Genomic DNA, 24107 nt, shown 5'->3' on the forward strand with positions numbered 1-24107 from the left:
CTTATTTACAAAAGCTTCATCATCTAATATATCCTCACTCATTCTCCATCCTTTATTTTTCTTCCAATTCAGATTTAAATCTAGCTCTGTCATATTGTGATCCGACATGGTTCTCAGCCAAATTTCCATTTTTCTTATTTTAGTAGCCAATTGTTTTGTCAAAAAAACCATATCTAACCTTGAGAAGGATTTATGTGCATCCGAGTAGAAGGTATACCCTTCTTTATTCCCATTACAGTGTGCCCAAACATCTAACAAGTTCAATTCCTCCTTCAAGTCAAAGAAGCTTTTCGGCAGTTTTCCTTGGGACTTTTTAATTGCTTTTTTCTGAGATTTCCTATCCCTTAAGGGGTTTATGACTCCATTAAAGTCCCCAGTCAAAATTAAATTACCATTATCCACTTCTGTTATGTTCTCTGCCAAATTTTGATAAAAAGATTCTTTCTTCTCTAATGGACCATAAACATTTAGTACCACATATTTGATATTATCTATCAAAATCTCTACACAAAGAAATCTACCATCTTTATCTTTTTTCAACAGTTTTGCTTCATACCTTTTATTTACAAAAATTGCAACTCCTCTTTTCATTTTATTTACTGTTGCACAAAATAATGTTCCCAATTTACTATTTCTTAAGTATTTTATATCTCCATCTTTTATTTTAATTTTCTGCAGACACAACAAATCAAAATTGTTTTTCTCTAGATAATCTTTCTTGGCTTATTCCCTTTACATTCCATGAAACTATTTTAAGTCCCATTTTTCTTTTTTCTTTTTCCCACAGAGGTCCTTATATTCTTAACAACCTTTAAACCAGTCTTCTCTATCCCTCCTGATGTTCCCCTTCTGCTTTTTTGTTCTCCTGATTGTTGGTATTTATCACCTTAAGTTCTTGACTACCTCTTTCACCCTTCCCCTTTTTTTGTGTCTTATTTCTTTCTTCTTGTTCCCTATTGTCTCAACTTAATCTCTCATAAAACACTTTTTCTTGCTCTATTGAGGTTTTCCTATATTTTTTCTGATGGTAATTAAAGATCACTCCTTCTATCTTGTCCCATCTGTATGGTATCTCATACAGTTAGGAACTTATATTCCTGTCTTTTCCTGATTATTTGTAATGGCAAATCCTTGTATATTTCAGTCACTCTATCTTCCACAATTAGCTTTTTCTCATAATTTCTTTGCAATATTAATTCTCTCATCCTAGAGCTTGTAAAACATACAGTAATATCTGTATCTAGTTTCTTCTCTTTTGTTATCTTAGAGCTTACTCTAAATATTTTATCTATCTGAGCCTCCATCAAGTCATCCTCAATCTCTATGTATTTTGCTAGCATTGGTATAATTTTCTCATATATTTGTTCATCTTGTTGTTCTTTTATCCCTCTAATCTTAATGGCCCATTCCCTATATCTAACCTCCTGTAAAAGGCTGCTCTGTTGTTCTCTTATTTGGGCCCTTTCTAGCTCTTCTGTTTTCTTTTCCAAATTTTCAGTCCTTTCTAACACCTCATCCACCTCTACTTTAACGTCTGATATTTCTTTAAATTGTCTATCCCCCCCCCCCATCCATCTATCTCCTTCTGCATATCCTCCCTTATCTCATTTCTATTTTCCTTCAGTTCATCCCGTATCTCTTTCTTAAAACTTTTCTTAAATTTGCTTAGTTGTTGCAGGATCATAGCGCTAATATCAGCTTGTCCCATTGATCCTCTTCTCGCCATCATACTCCTAGTTTTCATTCATTTACAATCTAATCAAATACTTTCTATGTTCTTTTCTCTTTATATAGTACCGTTATTCAACATACAATACTTCAATCTCTAGTGTTTCAATACTACAGTATTCCAATAGTACAGTCTCTAATACTATTAATTATACAGAATACTTCATATGCAGTACATCTAATCTCCGATGTTATAGCTCTTAATGATATTGAGTTTCCCACAGGTGTTTATCCTTAAATATTGCTAAAGTTGATTCCTGGGGTTAATTTTTTTATCAGTTTCCAAGTTGTTTCTTTTCTCCTTGTCGTCTCTCTTTCCTTAATTTGACTTATCTATTTCACAGTCTTTCCACCTGTTTACAGCGTATTATCTATAATGAGCTCCAGCTGTTCCTTATTCAACAAAATTTTTCCAGTCGTCAACCATTAATGTCCTCCAAACTTTTCAAATTCTTTTTTTACTCTTTTATCAGTTCATAGTCTTCTTCCAACAAAAACCAAATTGTGTCAAGTCTTCAAAAATATTCCCTTTGATATTCTGTTTTTGAGTCTTTACTTTTTACCTCAGTATTCCACTTGTTATCCATGCCAAGCGAGAACGTCCAATCTTATTCAAAAGTCAGTTATATCCATATCATTTAGTTGTTTCACTGCTCACTTGGTATCATTATTAGACTTCACAAAGCTTTTCACCAAAACAGGTAAATACAGGTTATCAATCCTAAACAAAAGGTAGTAGGCAAAAGGTAGTGGGCAAAGGGGCTTTAAATGCTCACTCATCAGACTTTCCAAAATGTATCTTTTTCTCCTTCGGTGTTTCCAAGTCAAACCACAAAAAAGTTTATAGCTTTTCCCAAATCAAGGTTATCTTTTTTTCTGTAATCCTCCTGGTAAGGAGATACTGCTTAGAATTTAAGTTGTAACACAAAAAGTTCTAAAGCAGTCTTCTTTTTTTCTTCAAATAAAATAAAAGTTTGCCACTTTGGCTGGTACCTTTCGGCAACAACTGCTGCAACGGATGCCCTGCGACTCCCACGTCGTCTTCTTTGGTTTTCTCCCTTAAGGGTCTGCCTCTGAAAGAAGTAACAAGGGGTCTCCGATGGGCCCTCGTACCCCAAGTCTCCCCGGCTGGGGTATCCTTTAGTTAATAGGCTTGCAGTAGTTGATAGTCGCAGTGCGGAGCTTCGTCTCGCACCGCTAAGCACCTCTGCGGCAAAACCGGAAGTCTCTGATTAAGTAATTTTATCAACTAAAGTGGAAGATCAGAGTATATCATCATGCTCCATAGTTCTTAAAGGAATACAACCAATATATATATATATATATGTGTGTGTGTGTGTGTGTGTGTGTGTGTGTGTGTGTGTATAGTAACTCACAAGCCCTATTTTTTTAAAAAAAAGAAAGGAAAAGAATCATAGGCCCGTTACAGACGGGCACCGTAGCACGGACTCAGTCTTCCAGACGCCCCAAACCTAGTATGGACTGAGTCCGTACGAAATGGCGGAAGCCGTTCCACATGGCCGCTGCCATCTTGACGTAGCGGATGCACTGCGTCCGCACGTCACGCCCCAGAAATGACACCGCGAGTGCGTGTTTTGGCACTTGTGGTGTCTCTTCAGGTTGCAGGAAGGAGCGTGATTTTCACGCTCCTTCTTTGCAGCGTGTGGGAAACACGGCGTTTGGCTGCTGCGGTTCCCGGATGTTGCAACCAGCAGCGGCAGCAGACCGCCGCTTTTTGGCGGCCTGTAACCCGCCTTAGAATCATAGAATTGTAGAATTGGAAGAGACCACAAGGGCCATCCAGTCTAACCCCCCTGCCATGCAGGTATTCTCCAAGCAATTTTTTTGTATTAGGCTTTACTGACAATCACAGAATCACTGAATCATAGGAGTTTATCACACAGTGTCCTATGTACTGTCATCCCAAAAATGGTTAAAGTGCAGTCACTCAAGAAAAGCAAGCCCATTTGCTAATGGTTATCACATGCAAGAGCATAATAATAATAATAATAATAATAATAATAATAATAATAATAATAATAATAGGATTTATTTATATGCCCCCCAATCACTAGGAATCCGGGCGGCTTACAACAGAGGGGATAATAGACGGTTCCCTGCCCTCAGGCTTACAATCTAAAAAGACACAACACAAAAGGAGAAGGGAATGGTGGTGGGGGGGAGGGGATCAGGTCCAGCATTCTTCTCTCCCTCTGAGGCCTGGACCAAGACAGATGGACTAGAGAGAGGGCTCTTCTTCTTCAGGCTAGCCCTGGTGGAGCTGAGCCTGCCTGGTCAACTCCCTCATAGGCCAGAAGATGACAGTTATGGAGGGAGGAGTCTCTTCTTCCAAGCTAGCCCTGATGGAGCTGAGCCTGCCTGGTCAACTCCCTCGCAGGCCGGAGGATGGCAGTTATGGAGCGAAGAGTCTCTTCTTCCAGGCCAGCCCTGATGGAGCTGGGCCTGCTTGGTCAATTCCCTCGCAGGCCGGAAGATGACAGTTATGGAGGGAGGAGACTCTTCTTCCAGGCTAGCCCTGATGGAGCTGGGCCTGCCTGATCAACTCCCTCATAAGGCACAGTATTTAGAGCTAGATTTGAATTTGGCTATCAGATGGGTGAGGACAAATCCCTGTCTGTCATCCATCCATCCATCTCTGTCTCTCTGTCTGTCATCCATCTTTCTGTCTCTCTGTGTGTGTGTCACCTATCTATCTATCTATCTATCTATCTATCTATCTATCCACCTACCATACCTATCTATCTCTGCCATCTGTCTCTCTCTGTCATCTCTCTCTCTGCCATCTATCTATCTATCTATCTATCTATCTATCTATCTATCTATCTATCTATCTATCTATCCATTTACATCTCTCTCTCTCTCTCTCTGCCATATATCTATGTATCTAAGCATTTACACCCCCCCTGTCAGAGAGAGAGGGTCCATAAACTTTCCTCCCAGATGCCCTCCTTTTCCAGGACATGTCCTCCATTTCTCCCTCCTGTCCAGGAGGACTTGCAAAATGCTCTCTCTCTTCCTTTGCAAGCTCCAGACACACAGAAACACACAAGAGAAAGAGAAAGGAGGAGGCTGGGGCCAGAAGCCTGCCTAATTCCATGTCCTCCTTTTCCAGGGCATGTCCTCCATCACTTTCAAAAGCTTTCTCTGTGCCTTCTCCCAGGAGAAAGCTGCAAAGAGGAGGAAAGCCAGGTGTGTGTCTGTCCCTTTAAATTTTCTCTCTTTGGCAAAAAAAGGCACCTGGGGAATGAAGGCATGGGAGGCTTGCTCTCCCCACGTCTGGCATTACGTGAAATGAGTCACTTTACAAGCAAAAAGGTCTCCTAACTCCAGTAGTTTTGCGAACTTACTTCCTCCTCATTGACCTCCCATTCACCCCAGATTCCCTGCGGACTGGCTGCTGCGTCATGTGGAGGACAGCTGCATATTTGCCCTTGAACCCTGGATGACCCTGGATGACCTGGATGCATTGCCCTCACTTTAACCTTCCAATTTTGCCCCGTTTGATAATGTCCATAGAATCATAGAGTTGGAAGAGACCACAAGGGCCATCCAGTCCAACCCCCCGCCATTCAGGAACTCTCAGTCAAAGCATACCGGACAGATGGCCTTCCAGCCTCTGTTTAACAACCTCCAAGGAGTGAGACTCCACCACTCTCTGAGGAATTGTGTTCCACTGTTGCACAGCCCTTACTGTCAGCCCTTACAGGTCCCTCACTTGTTTCCCCAACAGACCATATTCAACCAGAGACTTCTGGCAGGTAGAGGTGATCACTGCTGTTGACAATAGGACAAAATGTTGTATGTCATTAATGATCTAACATTTCTTCCCACTCACCAACCCACTAGTGAAAGTGAAAAAGTATGTCTTCTGTACAAGAAAAAAAGAAAACCCTGATTAATAATTTAAAACCTTGACTTACATCATGCCAATGGACATCTCTATCTCCTCGAGACCAGTGTAAGATCTCATCACACATGTTCTTGAAACATTTCCCACAGCAGTTTCCTTCTTTGTGAACGTATTTATATCCCTGGGGAAAAAATGGAAAAGATATCAGATTTCAAAAATGGTGGGTGGTAGGAAAAATTAGTAGGTTTCCATGTCTGAGCAAGGACTCAAACCCTGGTCTCCAGAGCCATAGTCCAATGCTTAAACTACTACACCACTATGGCTTGTAGTGTTGTGTCAACTTATTTTTCTCATCTCATTCCTATAGATCCATGTGATATTTTTCTTTTAAAAACCTGTCTTTTCTAAAGGCCATTTTTTTTAAGTTGTTCGTCTGTCTCTCAGGGGGCAGAGAGAGATTATTGACAAATATCCCAGAAAGATCAAAAGGCAACAAGCCAAACATTTACAGTAATTACATATCTGGATGCTAATTTAATTTGCATCACAGAGCTTATGTATAAGCCCCCCCCCCCTTTTCAAAGCAAACGGTGACCAGAATAAAATGGGAAAAATAGGTTTGGGAGCAGAAGTCCATACAAGGAACTTCTCTCAACTTGAAAGAACTTGAAAGTACACAACAATAACAACAAGCACATATAGTTTTGTTGTAGTCCAAACAAGGAACCTTAGAGTTTGACAGGACCCCTGGGGGTCATCCATTCCAACCCTGTTCTGCCATTCAGGAATACATAGGCTCCTAGAGTTGGAAGGGACTCCAAGGGCCATGGTTTTCTGCTATTCAGGAATACATAGACCCTAGCATGGGGTTTTCTTGGCAAGCTTTGTTCAGAGAAGGTTTTCCATTGCCTTCCCCTGAGGCTGAGAGAGTGTGACTTGACCAAGGCCATCCACAGGGTTTCATGGCCACATGATAATTGAACCCTAGCCTTATAGTTTACACTATAATACCAGTTGGTGCATGCTAAGCCCATCTGTGGAGATGTGCATAATGGAGGGCAGGTCTGAATCCTTATAAACCCAATGGGTGACCTTGCACAGGTCACACTCTTTCAGCCTCAGGGGAAGGCACTGGCAAACCTCCCCTGAAGTTCTGAACCCATCTTGCCAAGAAAACCCCATGATAGGGTTGTCTTAGGTCTCCATAAGTCAGAAATGATGAAGGCATGAAACAAACAACATCTATATCAAAAAGGTGAGAAATGAATCTAGATATGCTGGTTGACTGCAACTCCCAGGAGCCACAGCCAGCATTGTTCACAGGCAAGGGATGCTGGGAGCTGTAGTACAACATCTGGAGCAATGACTTTGCCTATTCCAATCATCCAAATGACAGGATCAAAATTCAAAATGACCTTAATAGATTAGAAAGCTGGGCCAAAACTAACAAATTGAATTTTAACCAGGACAAATGTAAGTTACTACACTTAGGCCCTTTACAGACCAGCCTGAAAGACTGGCCTGGGGGCAGAGTCAAGGCATAATGTCCTCATGATGCATGCCTGACTCTACCCCACCAGGGCACCCTGACACCGTGAGCTGCTCCACATGGCGTGTGGCAGCATGGCACACCTCTGGCGCTGTGTCCATATGATGCCACCCCAAAAGGAGCACCATATAGCTGTGCTCTTTCAAGGGCACAAAAAGGAGCCGCTTTTGGCTCCTTTCTGTGCCCTCGAAAGGCCCAATTGGGGCCATGGCATGAGGTTGCCGCAGCCCTGATCTGGCTAGGAAAGGGGCAGCTGCAGATCACCCCTTCAGCATAGGCTGTTGAGCCCTTTAGGCAGAAAAAATGAAATGAACAGATGTAAGATTGGGGACACCCAGCTTGACAACAGTGCATGTGAAACAGATGTTTAAATCCTTGGAGGTATGTCTATTAAGGATGGAGCAAGCTTGTTTTCTGTTGCTCCAGAAAACAAACTATGGCGGGAAAATTCACCCAAACATTAGGAAGAACTTCCTGACAGTAAGAGCTGTTTGACAGTGTAACACACTCCCTTGGAGTGTAGTGGAGTCTCCTTCTTTGGAGGTTTTTAAACAGAGGCTAGATAGTCATCTGTCAGTGGTGATTTGATTGTGTTTTTCCTGCATGGCAGAAGGTTGTAATGAATGGCTCTTGTCGTCTCTTCCAATTATATGATTCAATGGCCCATTACAGACCGCCCAAAAGGGGCGGTCTCAGGCCGCTGCCGGTTGCAGTGTGGAGGAGCCGCAGCAGCCAAACCGTGCGACTCCTCCACGCTGCAAAAAAGGAGCGCGAAAATCGCGCTCCTTCCGGCAACCCGGAAGAGATGTCGCAAGTGCCAAAGCGTGCACTCGCGACGTCTCTTCCGGGTTGGGACGTGTGGACGCAGAGTGTCCGCTACGTCAAGATGGCAGCACCCATCTGTATAGGGCACCGCTATTTTGACGTATCCAGAAGCGCCGCCCCTCGCGCGTAATCGCGGCACAAGGACGGCGCCTTTTAGGCCTGTCTGTAACGCGCCAATGATTCTATAGCCTGCTAATTAAAAAAAATCTGAATGGTCCTTCTGTTTTCTTCCAACTCTATGAGTCTATGATTTTTTTTAACATAATGCTATTGTAATATCTCATATTGAACTTTGTTATAACTGTAATGAATCTTTGTTATAACTGTAAGAAAATAAACAGTATTTGGCAATTAGATATAAATGAAAGTAAATTGTATAAGGAATATGAAAAGAAGCAAATTAGCATTTGTTTATATGCAAGAAAAGTAACGAAAATAACTTTTAATAATTATAAAAGATTATGTCTTTTAAATTCCTCAGTGCTAAAATGCTTGTACTTAGCTTTCAATTTTTACTAATAAGATGATTTTAATGTGAATAGCCCCTCTTCTCCTATAATCAGTCTGAAATCAATTTATCCAGGAATCCCATTTGTAAGTTTCAGTGCAGGAAGTAAGTCATTCCCACTCGCTAACAAGCCTCTTTAATCCTCACAAGTTTGATAGTATATTTGTTAATAAATTTCAATATTCTCTGCCTGAGAATTCTAAATACCCCTCCTTAAAACTGCCAATCCCAGAATGCAACAGGAGGCAGCTAGAGGAGTCAAAGTGGAATAGTAGCACTTTAAGAGTACAGTGTGATAAACATCTAGGACTCAGAACAATGGATGCAAGCTACAGGAAGAGAGACTCCACCTCAACATTAGGAGCAACCTCCTGATAGTAAGGCTTGTTTGACAGTGGAACACACTCCCTCGAAGTTTAGTGGAGTCTCCTTCCTTGGAGCTCTTTAAGCAGAGGCTGGATGGCCATCTGTCAGGTATGCTTTGGTTGAGAGTTCCTGCATGGCAGGGGTTGGACTGGATGGCCCTTGTGGTTTCTTCCAACTTTTTGATTCTATGACACACATTTCTCTGGTAACTACTATATTTTTTGGATGACAGATCCCTGGGCCTTTTACCCCACCGCTTTCACCAAATTAACACAAACCCTTTTAACAATCTTCATTTCAACAGGCTTTATATGGGAAACATGGATGTATATTCAAACTGAAGATAAGCTTTCACGAAAATAAAATCAAAACTTTATTAAACAGAGGTTCCAAACAAAAGATACTTGAATATGTGTAAATAAGGCAATTGATGTTTCATGCACTAGTGTTATTTGTTTCAGTTGGTAAATTTATTGTCTTAGTTTTAACTTTGTTACAAGGTCAGTTTCTTTATACAAATCTCCTCAGAGTATCAATTCTTCTGGTTTACTTTCCTTAAACCTAATTAATAATCCTGTCTCTCGGGCTAATTCTAACCTACAGGATCTTTCCCTACAATAATTCCCACACCTGGAGTACTTTATTGGTTATAAGCCCCTCACTTCTGGACTTTAACCCAGTTCCTCCCTGGAACCCTCAATAATTCGTCCCTCTCTGGACTCAACAAGACCCTATCTATCTTTTTCACTGTCACTAACAGAACTTTCATCCGCTCCCAGCCAGCATTCTTTTGGCTGACGTCAGCTGGCTTGTGATTGGCTGTTGCTAGCCTAGCCTAAATATCTCTATTCTCGACAAGGCAATCCAAGGCTAGAAGGCCATTATTTTCTGATAGGATCTAACATCCTTCTAAGTGTAAGATACCATCCAGCTTTCCATTATTTATTTCCCACAAGGCACAACACCAGTCAACATGGTGGTGATGCTCAGCATTCTAAGGCAAGCAGAGAGAAAGAAATGTCTCAGTTGAACCGGCCAGAAAATCATCTCCAATCTACTCCAGTTCAAATGAATAGCGAATGTTTATTTAAATAGTATAAATGATAGAAAATTAAAAAAAACTTAGGGGAATATTATTACGAAATCTAATTTACACTGAAACTGAGTACTCACATCATAGAGGTCACATCTGTAGGAACCTCCAGTAGCTGGGACAGAAGGTGATGTTCCAAGATGTCAGTATGTTAGGATGACTGACTGACCAAATGTGACATGATAGGCTTACAGGGTGACAGGAAGAGATGGATTATGACAAATGAATAGAAGCTCATTGTCTACATTGGCTTTGCCAGGAGAGGGAGCATAGATTAATTTAATTCCTCAATTATGTTTGGCACATATTTGCAGAATTGTCCTTTCTCATCTGGTAGATTGGGGAGATTAGAAAAGTATTAATGTCAAGGAAATGGCTTTCTAGTCATCTCAACAGGCCGGATACATATTACTTATGTTGTGTACACATGAGCATATTTTCCTTGGATTTCCTGAATAGTTTTTATTGCTTTGTGTTGGCTGTGTGCCATAATAAATGTTGATGATGATACATGAAAGACTTCTTTTCTATAGAGTATCTTAAAGTGAGAAGGAGGCCAAGTGACCTGTGCAAGGTGTTTGGAGATGCAGAGAAATAGAAACTGAAACAAAGAGCAGAATTGTTGCTATGTGTCTTATTTTGTATTTATGGCAACCTTAAGACAAATCTACCCAGTGTTTTTTTTTTGGGGGGGGGGTGGGTGGGTTCTGGCAAGATTTCTTCAACAGGGGTTTGCCTTTGCCCTCCTCTGAGGCTGAGAGACTGTTACTTGCCTATGATGACACAGTAGGTGCCCATGGCTGAGCAGGGATTGTAGTCCCCTGCTCAGACTACTATACCATGCTTGCAGGATGCTGAAAGAAAGGGCAGCATTACTTTTATAAAATGGCTTTAAAGGGAAATCTCCCTCTGTTTCTAAATGTACTTGTGATTGCATCTACTAATATAATCAAGTTGGCAGTTGTAAAGGTTTGCAGATACTGTACCAGCCCAACATTCATCTTACAGAGATATATTCATGTGCTGAATTTTTTTTGTTTTTTGTTTTTGTTTATTTGTCCCAGGAGATGATATTTTACGTAAAGTCTTGTATCTGAGTAGGTGATGTGGGAGTAATAATAAGCTGCAGCTGTGGTGAGATTTGCTCATATTCTTTTACACTAAGTCTCTTGGCCTTCATTGCCTTACAAAAAGAGCAACAATCCAAAAGTAAGAGGATTCCTCCATACTTTCTCTTTTCACATGACCTCAAGGATACCACAATACTAATTTCCAGAAATAAAACTGATTTTATTTACTGATTTTTAAAAATGCATCCAAGCTGCTATTTTTCTTATAGTTTTCCTTGAACTACTTTAATATCATTTTTATCTTTCTACATCCTTGCATTTTATGTGATAGTTATTACTAATTTTGCTAGCTACCTAAGAGTACAATCATACAAACATTTACCTGGCATTGATTTTTTTTGTATGGGTATACACAGAATTATATTTCATGACTCATGAATGAGGACATTCTTTCAATCATAATCAATCATAAAAGCAAGCCACAGGTTTTTTTTAGTTCCAGTCCTGTCCTCATCCCCATAATATGAATATTAACAATACTGCTTTTTTGATGACATATAAGCACGTTTAAGGCTTCAAAACACTAGATTTCTCATTTTGTTTCATATGAAATATATATAGCTTCTTTGTATCATTTACTGGCCCTACACAGACAGGCCAAAATAAAGCTGCTTCAGATCACTTTGGATGTATGGTGTTTCAATGATGCATGAGTCGTAAGAGTCTGGAAGCTGCACCAAAGCTGCACTCTAGTCCTTAGGACTGGAGTGTGGCTTTGGTGTGGCTTCTGAACTCTTAGGAGGCATGTATCATTGAAACACCATACCTCCAAAGTGACTTGAAGTAGCTTTATTTTGGCCTGTCTGTATTATGTTTTAAAGAATTAAATTTGTTCATCTCATTATACATGCAAATTTTGCTTAAACTGAATTTCCTTTTCATCTTTATTGCATCTAATGATAAACTCTTTGTTGAATAAATTTTCTCACTCCAAAGAAAGCAGTCACTCAGAAATATTAGCAATTAAACTTCTAGATTTCATGGTCAACTTTCATAATGCCAATAAAACCAGAGAAGACTATGCTGAACCATAAATCCCAGTTCTGGGGAAAAAGCGGGATACAAATAAATATAATAATAATAATAATAATAATAATAATAATAATAAATCTTCTAAATTTGACCTACTGTATGGAACAGGGTCTGCAGTGCATCTTAATTCTCTCCAATATGACTTCTGACTGAACCCAATTACAAAAAGAACTTTAAACTTTAAACAAGGCAATAATGTGAAGTGGGAGACAACTATAAAAGCTTATACATTTATTGTAATGTATAAGAAATCCACTCCATCAAGATGTTTGTTTTACTTTTAACAAAATTTGTCTAATCCATAGCTCCTGGAAATAGATGCAATTTGTGTCCAGAAATTTTCATATCTCATATCTCACAATGCATTACACAAAAGATAAGAAAAATAACATGTGCATATATTAAAACCTGGAAAAGTTTTTAATGTATGCACAAACATACTTTGAGTCAATGTTGGGTATAGCTGAGGGAGGGTGCTGGCATTTCCCTCCCATAAGAAATTTGCCCCAATGAAATTTTCCTGTCTGAAAATTAGTATTGCAGTAACTTAAAATCTCAGTTGAGCATTTAGAAATTTAGTTTAAGTATCAAAAGAAAAAGGATGGTCAAAGAGCTTATGCAGACTGGCCATAAAGGTCTGCAGAGTCAGTGCATGGCATCCACATAATGCACACCTATTTTTAAAAGATATAAACAGAATGGACTTCAAGTTGAGATTGATTCAGTGGTTAATGGACAGTGCGGCTAAATAGCTTGCTACTGAACTGAAGAATACAGAATCCATTTCATGCCAATGCTCTACTTGCACCACTAAGAAAAAAGAAAGCTATTATTGTCATCTTGTTTCTTTGACAGAGCCATTTGGCTGAAGAGCGGGGTATAAATAATAATAATAATAATAATAATAATAATAATAATAATTTTACAAGATAATACAAGTGCAGGGAGATGTGTATTACTGAGTGTAAGCTGATCACCTGGTTATAGAATCATAGAGTTCCTTCTAAGTCCAACCCCCTTCAGCCATGCAGGAACACACAATCAAAGCACCCCTGACAGATGACCATCCAGCCTCTGTTTAAAGACCTGGTCATGTCCCTATCATTCTATTTAGCTTCAGAAACTTAGCAATGAAGACATGCCAAGTCATCACCTGGGCAGGCTATGGATTAAACAGATGACCATGAGTTCAACACTCTTCATCATATTCAATAATATAGTTTTCCTTAGATTAGAAAGATAGAAAACTCCAGAGTACTTGTTCCTTTTAGGTTTCTTCAGGTTCTGCTGATCCAACAGCTGGGAGAAAGGTTTGTTCCATTTATGATTAGCAACAAAAAAGAAATGACACTGGGGATGTGACAATAATTACTGTATATACTCTACTATAAGATTTATTTGTTTGTTTGTTTGTTTATTTCCCACTCTTTTCCCAGAACTGGGACTCAGAGTGGCTTCACAGCATTAAAAAACAGTACAGTTAAAAACATATATTAAAAAGAATTTTTAGACTTGTCCAACATCCCAACCTGTCCTTATAGCAATTCCTTAAATGCCTGTGTGAACAGATAGGTCTTCACCTGCTGGCAGAAGGTCATCAAGGAGGGAGCCGTTCTGATCTCCCTGGGCAAAGAGTTACTGAGTCTAGGCACAGCCACCAAGAAGGCCATCTCTTGTGTTCCCACCAACCATGTTTGTGATGGTGTTGGGATGGAGAGAATGGCTTCTCCAGAGGATCATGAGCCATGTAGGGTTTTATAGGTAATAACCAGCACCTTGAATTGTGCCTGGAAACAAGCCAATGAAGCTGTTTCAACAGGGGCATTGTATGGTCTCTGTAATCTGCTCCTGCTAACAGCCTGGCAGCATCTCTTTAAACCAACTGGATTTTCCGAACACTTTTCAAAGGCTGACCCATGTAGAGCCCATTACAGTAGTCCAAACAGGATGTAACCAAGGTATGTACTACTTATTTTCAAATTAATTGAGAAATTTATGCCCCAAAATTGACCCTAAAATCCAGGGTTGATTGATATATGGGTCAATACAGTAATACGACTTAGAAAGGTCCTGAAAGAAGCACCACCTCGTGTGCCTTAGTGTTTTCTGAAAGAGCTGCTGGCAGAGAGTGAGTGAGTGAGTGTGTGTGTGTGTGTGTGTGTGTGTGTGTGTGTGTGAAAGAGGCGATTCCTTTCCAAATCTGATGTTAAAACTTTCTTTCCCCACCAAACTCCACATTTAAATCCATTTCTTTCCCTTCCCCATCCATGTTAAAATCTTCTTTTCCCAAGGAAAAAAAATTCTTTCCCCACCAAACCTCACATTTAAATCCATTTTTTCCTTCCCCATCCAATATTAAAACCTTCTCTTCCAGCACCAAGGAAATGGTGTTAAGGGGTCGGGAGAGATCCGGAGAAGGGAAGATGGAAGTGGCATTTCCCCCTTTACATCATTTGTTATAACCCCCTAAATTCTACCCTCGACTTATCCATGGATCATACCAAAATCCATGATTTTGTCCCTAAAACCTTCCCTTGACTTATACATGAGCTCTACTTGTACAGAGGTATATACAGTAGTTGTAGTTCATTAATATGGATTTTTGTTTTCTCACCCCCTTTAAATTTCTATTTACTAACAGAGAAATTTGCCATCTGTTCACCCAGATATGAGAATATTCAGATGGATCATTTACAAATGAACTGATAGGATGGGTGCCTCCAATGAAAATTAATAGGACTGAAAATTGATCTCGGCTTGTCTTCACTGTATCCTCCTCATAAATTAGACAATGATATCTTTCCCTATTCCTGAGTGACATTTTCTGTTTTAGAGTTGACAAATTTGAATCCAGTCACTTGCAAAATAATAACAACATACAGTTTCAACATTTCATTGTCAGTATACTAAGAATAGGTTTCTAGGGCCCGAAGCAGACAGGCCAAAAAGATCATGCCACCACTGTGCTGGCCCCAATCACACTGGGACTGCAGCAGGGCCCACTTCTGAAGTGGGCTGCCACTGCAGTCCCAAACCTAGCCGTCCACAGCAGAAAAAGGAGTCACAAAAAGCAGCTTTGGAAGGGGATAAAGGCTGGGTGCCTGTTGGAACTGAGGAGAGCCATCACAAAGTGGGGGAAGAGCAGAGAACAACAGGCCATCCCACCACCCTTGGAAAGAGATGTGTAGTACCTCTTGCTACTGTGAGGACTTGCTACTGGCTACCTCCATGCTCCAGCTCACCTGGTGGACTGCTGGCCTCAGACTGCTTCCTGACAGGACCAGGACCCAGGTACCCAGACAGGAACACCTGGTCCCCTTCAGAAGGGGATAAAGGCTGGGTGCCTGCTGTGGTGCACCTGCTGCTGGCAGGGTCAACATCAAAAGAGGGTCACCCCTTTGGGGGAGCTGCTTCGGGGGGGGGGAGCAAGGGCCAGTCCACGCCTGGAGGGTATATTTTAAAGTAATTAATTTAACTGTATTCTGATGTTAACTGTTATTAGATTCATTTAACTGTATTTAGTTAAATGAAGCTAATGAAATGAATTTCAACATGGAGAAATGCAAGGTACGGCACAGAGTGGAAAAATGAAATGGGAGACACTTGGCTGAACGAGACTACATGTGAAAGGATCCAGGAGTCCAAGTAGACCACAAATTGAATGTGAATCAACAATGCCATACGGCAGCTAACAAGGCCAATGCGATTTTAGGCTGCATCAATAGAAGTATAGTATCTAGATGAAAGGAAGTAATAGTGCCACTCTATTCTGCTCTGGTAAGGCCCCATCTGGAATATTGTGTCCAGTTCTGGGCACCACAGTTTAAAAAGGATGTTGAGAAACTGCAGTGTGTCCAAAGGAGGGTGACTAAAATGGTGAAGGGTCTGGAAACCATGTCCTATGAGGAATGACTTAGGGAGCTGGGACTGTTTAGCCTGGAGAAGAGAAGGTTAAGAGGTGATATGATAGCCCTGTTAAATACTTGAAGGAATGTTATACTGAGGAGTGAGCTAACTTGTTTTCTGCTGCTCCAGAGATAGGAGCCAGAGCAATGGATGCAAGCGGAAGGAAAAGAGATTCCACCTCAACATTAGGAGGAACTTCTGGACAGTAAGGGCTGTTCGATAGTTGAACAAACTCTCTTGGAGTATAGTTGAGTCTCCTTCCTTAGAAGTCTTTAAACAGAGGGTGGATGGCCATCTGTTGGGAATGCTTTGATATAGATTTCCTGCATGGCAGGGGGTTGGACTGGATGGCTCTTGTGGTCTCTTCCAATTCTATGATTCTATGATTCTTTGAAAATGTTGAAGACAGACTATGGCTAAAACAATAACTTAATTGAATGGGACCATTTTCATACCAAAGAAATAAATGTATAAGGAAGAAAAATAGAGTTTATAAGTAACCGAAAAATCTATCAACCATTTTCTTTAGACTGGAAAGAAGCTTTAGCTTTTTTGTTTATTTGTTCAAATTATGTTACTAAAGTCTATTATCTTTGATAAGGATAGCAGAAGATAGGAGGAAATGCAGAAGATTATTGAGAGAAATTAATGCCTTCAGTGTTTGAAAACAAAAGGCTGATTTGTACTGATTATCCAAGTCACATCATCTCAGTACAGGAGGCAGAATTATTATCTTCATAATACTTGATGTTTTACATACCGGAGGACAAATCTTATTGCACTCCTTTTCAAGACATTCTGTAATTCGAAGTCCTGTAACAGCATCTTGCATATCTGTGCAGACACACTCTGTACAATCTTCTTTCCAAGATTTTCCAACAGGATAAACAATATTTTGATGTACGCAGACCTGCCAGTGATTAAAACACGGAATTTATTATACAGAAGTCTTCACTTCATCAATTCTCAAAGGATTATAGCTTTTGCTAGCCTTCTGAACTTAGAAAGTCACTTTTAAGAAAAATAAATGTAATGACCCAAGAGCCGCGTGATGGAATGAACCTCTGCCACTCCATCTTCTGCCCAGCTTCTGCCAACCTAGCAGTTCAAAAGCATGTAAAAGTGCAAGAAGATAAATAGGTACCACTTTGGTTGGAAGGTAACAGTGTTCCATGTGTATTAGTGTTTAGTCATACTGGCCACATGGCCACGGAGTAACTTTTGACAATTCTGGCTCCCTTGGCTTAATAACACCCCCCTACAGTTGGACCTGACTAGACAATTACATCAAGGGGGAAACATTTACCTTTAAGTATATCATAATGCAGTGACATCACCAGGGTTGGTGTCACCCAGTGTGGTAACTCATGGTGCCACCCCCATCCCCCCTAACTGACCTCTTCCCATACCACGCCATATGGAATCCTTAGTAATGTTTTTGTATTTATGTTAATCATAAATCATAATTCCCGTATATTGGTGAATGTTATGGTAATAGTTGTAATATAAACAACTAGCAAAAATAAAATTATACCTTTATATTACAACAGCATACACACAGCCTAAATGTATTTACACATATGTCATTTCATGTAGTTAAAGTGAAAATTGGGTAAAATGTGATGTTTTTAAGGAACAAAGTAAAAGAATAATTTTTATTTTTTAAAACATTTTTTTAAAATGTAAAATTGTATTTTTTTAATAATAAAAATCCTGGGGCCTTTTCTGTTTCCTCTCCACTGAGCTTTATCCTAGTTACACCATCTCTTCAGCATTTTAAAAGGACACAGGCAAATGCCACGGTCTGTTTTTGCCAAAAGGCAAATGTTTGAGGAGCATTGGTGTCACCACCCCCTTAGGATATCACCTGATGTGGTCCATACCCCCCACACCCCCTAGTGATGCCACTGTCATAATCAAAATGAATCTGAGAGGTAAATCCTACCACCCCACTGGCACAGAAACAACTGAGCCCTTCTGGCTGAACCAGGATATTAGGCTGGACTTTGTTTGTTTGTTTGTTTTAAATTATTATTAGTGTATTATCTATGGAAAGAGATGGCAACAGGCTGAGGGAGATTACTGTTAATATAACTATTTTGAGCATGTAATCTGTATTTATTTGCTATTTTGTTGTTGAGGGAGAGTTGGGGATTGTTATATTGCCTATTATGTTATATTTGATTATTATGTCATGTGATGTTGTTTTAACATATGTAATTTGATACTGATAGTTATTCTGCTGCCATGGAAGTGCCGGGGATTGCCATTTAAATTATTATGCTATGTTATGCCTCCATTATTATGCTATGTATTGTGCTATGTATTTTGGATTTTGTACTCTATATTCTTTTTTATTTTTTGTATAATTACTTTATTGTTATAATATTGCTGTTATTGTTATAATATTGATGTTTTTGATAGTTGGTGTATTTTGTATTTTTGGTGCCTTTTTTTGTAATCCGCCTTGATTCTGCAAGGAAAAGGTGGAATATAAATAATAATAATAATAATAATAATAATAATTAAAGTTGGAGACATGGAGGTTACTGTATTACAAAGACTCTAATGTGCAACTCTGTCAGTATTTTATGTCCTGCCATACTGCAGAAGTTGAAATAGTTGTAAAGCTACATTTACTTGTTAAGAAAAACAGAAATAACTAATTGATGGTGGCATTTCGTAACAGAATCATACAAACAGAATGCAGTGCTAACAACTCCAGCAGAAGCACAATAATTTCTAGTAGAAATGAAGGTGATTTCACCAGAAGAAGAACATTAGAAAACAAAAAATAAAAAAGAAAAGAAGAGAAACAATGGTAAGCATTCTGCACTCAACACTGAAAGCCTGGTTACATGTGGAGCAGGAAAAAGTTATATTAAATCTAAATTTGGTGTTAAGAAATAGTGAAAGCCAGTAGTTGGAAAGAATATATATGCTATAATTCTTGCAGTTCTGATCAGGAGAGTTTTAAACTGAGTTACATGGGTGAGGGAGACAAGTATTCTAAGAGGCAGGGGAAGCACCATGCATAGGAATAATAGCCTAAATGAGACAAGCAATTTGAGTGAATCCCACAAAACCTGCAGAAAATTGGACAGAAAAAAAACTAAGAGGGAATCAGCTGGAGGGAATTGCCCATGGTCTTAGATGTCTCTACACTAATGCATAGAGCATGGGAAATAAACAAGATGATCTTTAAGTCCTACCATAGGAAGGCAACTATAATATAATAGGCATCACTGAAACCTGGTTGGTTGAGTATCATGACTGGAAATAGTAATGGAAGTTTATAACCTATTCCAAAGAAATGAATCAAACAGGAAAAGAGGAGTACCATCATTATATGTTAAGCATCTGTATACCTGTGAGGAGATCCATGACTTAGAGCATGGAAAACAATTTTACCTTTGGGTAAAAATTAAAGGAGGAAGAAATAACAGTGACCTCACTGTGGGCATCTACTGTACCCCACCCAACAAAAATAGAGATTCCTAAAACTATTTGTACACTAACAACAGATGTCACATCATTCCAAACTACCCTCATGTTTTGGAAAATTTGGTAATTTCTACACTGGGTCAATAAATACAGGCATTCTCTAGGGGAGTGCTATTCAAAGTTACGGCTGGTGGACCTGTGCCAGTCCATGAGCCATAGTCTGCTAGTCACTGGCAAGTTACCAAGGGGAAAAAGAAACAATAGTACCCAATGGGCACAAATTTAGTGCAGGTCCCTGACACATATTGGAAAATCATAATGGCCCGTCAATTACATCAGATAGCCTGAGAAGCATAACTGTAGGCTAAAGAGAGTTAGGTAGGTTTTTCTTTCTTACCTTGTCTGGAATACAAGTGGAAGTTGTACAGCCACACTCATTAGTGGTGGATGTTGACAAATATCCAGCAGGGCAGGTCACAGTTGAATTGACACAGCTACAAGTACACTGATATTCATCACAACACTGAGTCTTTCTCAAAGTAATTTTCTGGTATGGTGGGCATGAAATAATGGTTGGTGGACTGCATGTTTCCTTTTTACACACTGTAAAAACAGAGAACGATATGCATCAAACAGGTATTGGATTTCCTGGAAAACAATTACACAGCTAATGGGTGTGAATTCATATGCATGAGAAAGCACATGTGTGCATGCATGTACCCACACATAAACAGTGTAAATAAAGATAGAATACATCAAAGAAATTTTACCACAAGCATAATCTGGTCTACATTTTCCAGGATTTGTCTGCAGAAGCTGGAGACCATTTTCACAGACGGGTACAGGAGGCAGTTTACAAGTCACAAGATCACAGACTAAACATGAAAAATAAGAGAAAAGGAAAATATACTTTATTCTGAATGATTTTAATGTTAAGTAACACAAATTACACCATGGAGTGATCTTGTTCAAGATGACAGGTAGACAGACACATAGACGTGCCATGCCACGCCATTTGTCAGGAAAGTCTATTCTATTTCATAAATCCAAATCTAATCACTGAATACATTAAATCGGGGATGGGGAAAATGCAGGCACAGAGCAGGGGACCCAGAGAGCTCCACCAAAGGGAACAGCCACTGCTAAGCCTCGGAGGAGGTCTGTGGTGGTCGTGGGGGACTCTTTGCAGAGAGGCACTGAACCAGTGGTTTGTGGGCCTGACAAGATGTCTCTGGAGGTGTGCTGTCTCCCTGGGGCAAAGATCTGTGATGGGACTGAGAGGCTGACAAGACTTGTCAAGCCTACTGATCATCACCCCTTTCTTTTGATTCATGTGGGAACCAATGATACTGCAAGGCACAGCCTTCAGAATATCGGAAGGGACTATGAGGCTTTGGGTAGGAAGTTGAAAGAGATGGATGCACAAGTTGTCATCTCATCTCTTCTCCCAGTTGAGGGGCATGGTCCAGGAAGGGAGAAAAAAATAGCGGATGTAAATAACTGGCTCTGCAGATGGTGCCGCCAAGAACGGTTTGGATTCATGGACCATGGGCTGTGGTCCCATGAGGAAGGACTTCTGGCAAGGAATGGGTTGCATCTCACGCCAGTTGGCTAAAACGTTTTTGCCAATAGTCTCAAGAATTTGATCAGGAGGGCTTTAAACTGAGTTATGTGGGGGAGGGAGACAGTATTCTGGAAGGCAAAAGGGCTGGAGAAAATAGTCAAACTGACACAGAGGGAGCAAGGCAAACAGTGCAAGGGCCCAAAAATGGGAAGCAAAAGAACTTGCACAGGCAGCAAGTAAAGGGAACACGTGGTCTTAGATGTCTCTAGACTAATACACAGAGCATGGGGAATAAGCAAGGTGAACTTCAACTCCTAACACAACAAAGCAAATATGATATAATGGGCCTCACTGAAACCTGGTGGGATGGGTCTCATGATTGGAATGTAGAAATAGAGGGGTATAACCTTTTCAAGAGAAACAGACCAAACAGGAAAGGAGGAAGAATAGCCTTATATGTCAGGGACGTTTACATCCATGAAGAGATCCAGGACATCAATCCTGGAAGCCAGGTGGGGAGCATCTGGATAAAAATTAAAGGGGAGAGAAACAACAGGGATGTTATTTTGGGAGTCTACTACAGACCCCCAAGTCAGACTGAGGAATTGGATGATGTCTTTCTAGAACAGATCACCACACATTCAGAAAAAAGAGATGTAGAAGTGATGGGTGACTTCAACTATCCTGATATTTGCTGGAAGTCAAACTCAGCCAAACCCTTAAGGTCTAGCAAATTCCTCACTTGCCTTGGAGACAATTTCATTGTCCAAAAGGTGGATGGGGCAACAAGGGGATCAGCTATTTTGGATCTGATCCTAACTAACAGAGATGACATAGTTAATGGAGTGCAAGTGGTAGGATCCTTAGGGGGGAGTGATCATGCACTCCTGAAGTTTGTTATACAATAAAAAGGAGAAGCCAGGCCTAGGCAGAAATGCATTCTAGACTTTAGGAAAGCCGATTTTAGTCTACTTAAAGAAATACTGGGGGTGATGCCATGGTCAGCAATACTAAAGGAGAAGGGAATTCAAGACGGATGACAGTTTCTTAAAAGGGAGATACAGAAGCCATGATTTCAAACAGTTCCAATGAGCAAGAAAAATGGGAGATGTCTCAAGAAACCAAGATGGATGACTAAAGAACTTTCAACTGAGCTAAGTTTTAAATGGGATATGTATAAGAAATGGAAAAATGGGGAAATCACCAAAGAGGAATTCAAACAAATAGTGAGCCTGTGTAGGGGTAAAGTCAGAAAAGCTAAAGCACAGAATGAACTCAGGCTTGCTAGAGAGGTTAAGAACAACAAAAAGGGCTTTTTTGGATATGTCCACAGCAAAAGGAAGAAGAAGGAAACGGTAAGGCCACTATATGGAGAAGATGGCAAAATGCTAACAGAAGACAGAGAAAAGGCAGAATTACTCAACACCTTTTTTGCTTCAGTCTTCTCAGAAAAGGAAAAGGGTGCTCAACCTGATGATAATGGTGCAGAGGACAGAAAAGCGGAAATTCAGCACAGAATAAGTAAAGAGATAGTACAGGAATACCTGTTTAACCTAAACGAAAATAAGTTTCCAGGACCAGATGAACTACATCCAAGGTTATTAAAAGAACTGGCAAATATAATATCGGAAACATTGGTAATAATCTTTGAGAACTCCTGGAGAACAGGAGAAGTTCCAGCAGACTGGAGGAGGGCAAACGTTGTCCCCATGTTCAAAAGGGGGGGGGGGGGGGAGAAAGAGGATCCAAACAATTATCATCCAGTTAGTCTGACATCAGTACCAGGAAAGATATTTTTTATATAAAATTACCAGCTTATTAGATGAAGGGAATGCTGTGGATGTAGTATATCTTGATTTCAGTAAGGGTTTTGACAACGTTCCCCATGACATTCTTGCAAAATCTTGTAGAATGTAGGCTAGACAAGGTAACTATTACATGGATTTGTAATTGGTTGACTGGCCGAACCCAAAGGATGCTCAACAATGGCTCCTTTTAACCCTGGAGAGAAGTGACCAGTGAGGACCCACAGGGTTCTGTCCTGGGCCCAGTGCTATTCAACATCTTTATCAATGATTTGGAGGACAAAAATGGGGGCATACTTACCAGAGGACAGGATCAAGATTCAAAATGACCTGAACAGACTAGAAAACTGGGACAAAGCTAACAAAATGAAATTCAACACAGAGAAATATAAAGTACTGCCCTTAGGGCAGAAAAATGAAATGCACAGATAAAGGATGGGAGACACCTGGCTGAACAAGACTACATGTGAAAGGGATCTAGGAGTCCAACTAGACCATAAGTTGAACATGAGTCAACAGTGCAATGTGGCATTTAAAAGGCCAATGTAATTTTAGGCTGCATCAATAGAAATATAGGCCTGTTACAGACTGCCAAAATAAAGCTGCTTCGGGTCTCTTTGGAGGTATGCTATTTAAATGATTCATGGGTCCTAAGAGTCCGGAGGTCGCACCAAAGCTACACTCCATTCCTAAGCACCGGAGTGCAGCTTTTGGTGCAGCTTCTGGATTCTTAGGATGCATGCATCATTTAAATAGCATACCTCCAAAGAGACCCGAAGCAGCTTTATTTTGGCAGTCTGTAACAGGCCATTGTGTCTAGAGGAAGGGAAGTAATAATGCCACTCTATTCTGCTTTGGTCAGGCCCCATCTGGAATATTGTGTCCAGTTCTGGGCACCACAATTTAAAAAGGACATTGAAAAACTTGACAGTGTCCAAAGGAGGGCGACTAAAATGGTGAAGGGTCTGGAAACCATGCGCTATGAGGAACTACTTAGGAAGCTGGGGATGTTTAGCCTGGAGAAGAGAAGGTTAAGAGGTGACATGATAGCCCTGTTTAAATATTTGAAGGGATGTCGTGTTGTTTTCTACTGCTCCAGAGACTACAACGCGGAACAATGGATGCAAACTATAGGAAAAGAGATTCCACCTCAATATTAGGAGCAACTTCCATTGTTCGACAATGGAACGTACTCCCTCGGAGTGTAGTGGAGTCTCCTTCCTTTAGAGGTCTTCAAATAGAGGCTGGGTGGCCATCTGTTGGGGATGCTTTGATTGAAATTTCCT

At 40.2% G+C, this 24107-nt stretch overlaps 1 protein-coding gene across 1 annotated transcript in view; it reads right to left on the bottom strand.

Annotated features, from left to right (window-relative positions):
* VWF (von Willebrand factor) overlaps positions 1-24107 on the bottom strand; it is a 248454-nt gene that overhangs the window by 64312 nt on the left and 160035 nt on the right. The window contains exons 40-43 of the mRNA XM_089527208.1: positions 20223-20327; positions 19850-20055; positions 16769-16918; positions 5670-5780 (exon numbers count right to left, since the gene is read on the bottom strand). Of these exons, the coding sequence (XP_089383334.1) occupies positions 5670-5780; positions 16769-16918; positions 19850-20055; positions 20223-20327 (572 nt within the window). The remainder of the gene's footprint in view (positions 1-5669; positions 5781-16768; positions 16919-19849; positions 20056-20222; positions 20328-24107) is intronic.

This window comes from Sceloporus occidentalis, unplaced genomic scaffold (genome assembly GCF_023333645.1).
Source record: "Sceloporus occidentalis isolate IW3139 unplaced genomic scaffold, rSceOcc1.0.p SCAF_5, whole genome shotgun sequence".
Taxonomy (NCBI): Eukaryota; Metazoa; Chordata; class Lepidosauria; order Squamata; family Phrynosomatidae; genus Sceloporus; species Sceloporus occidentalis.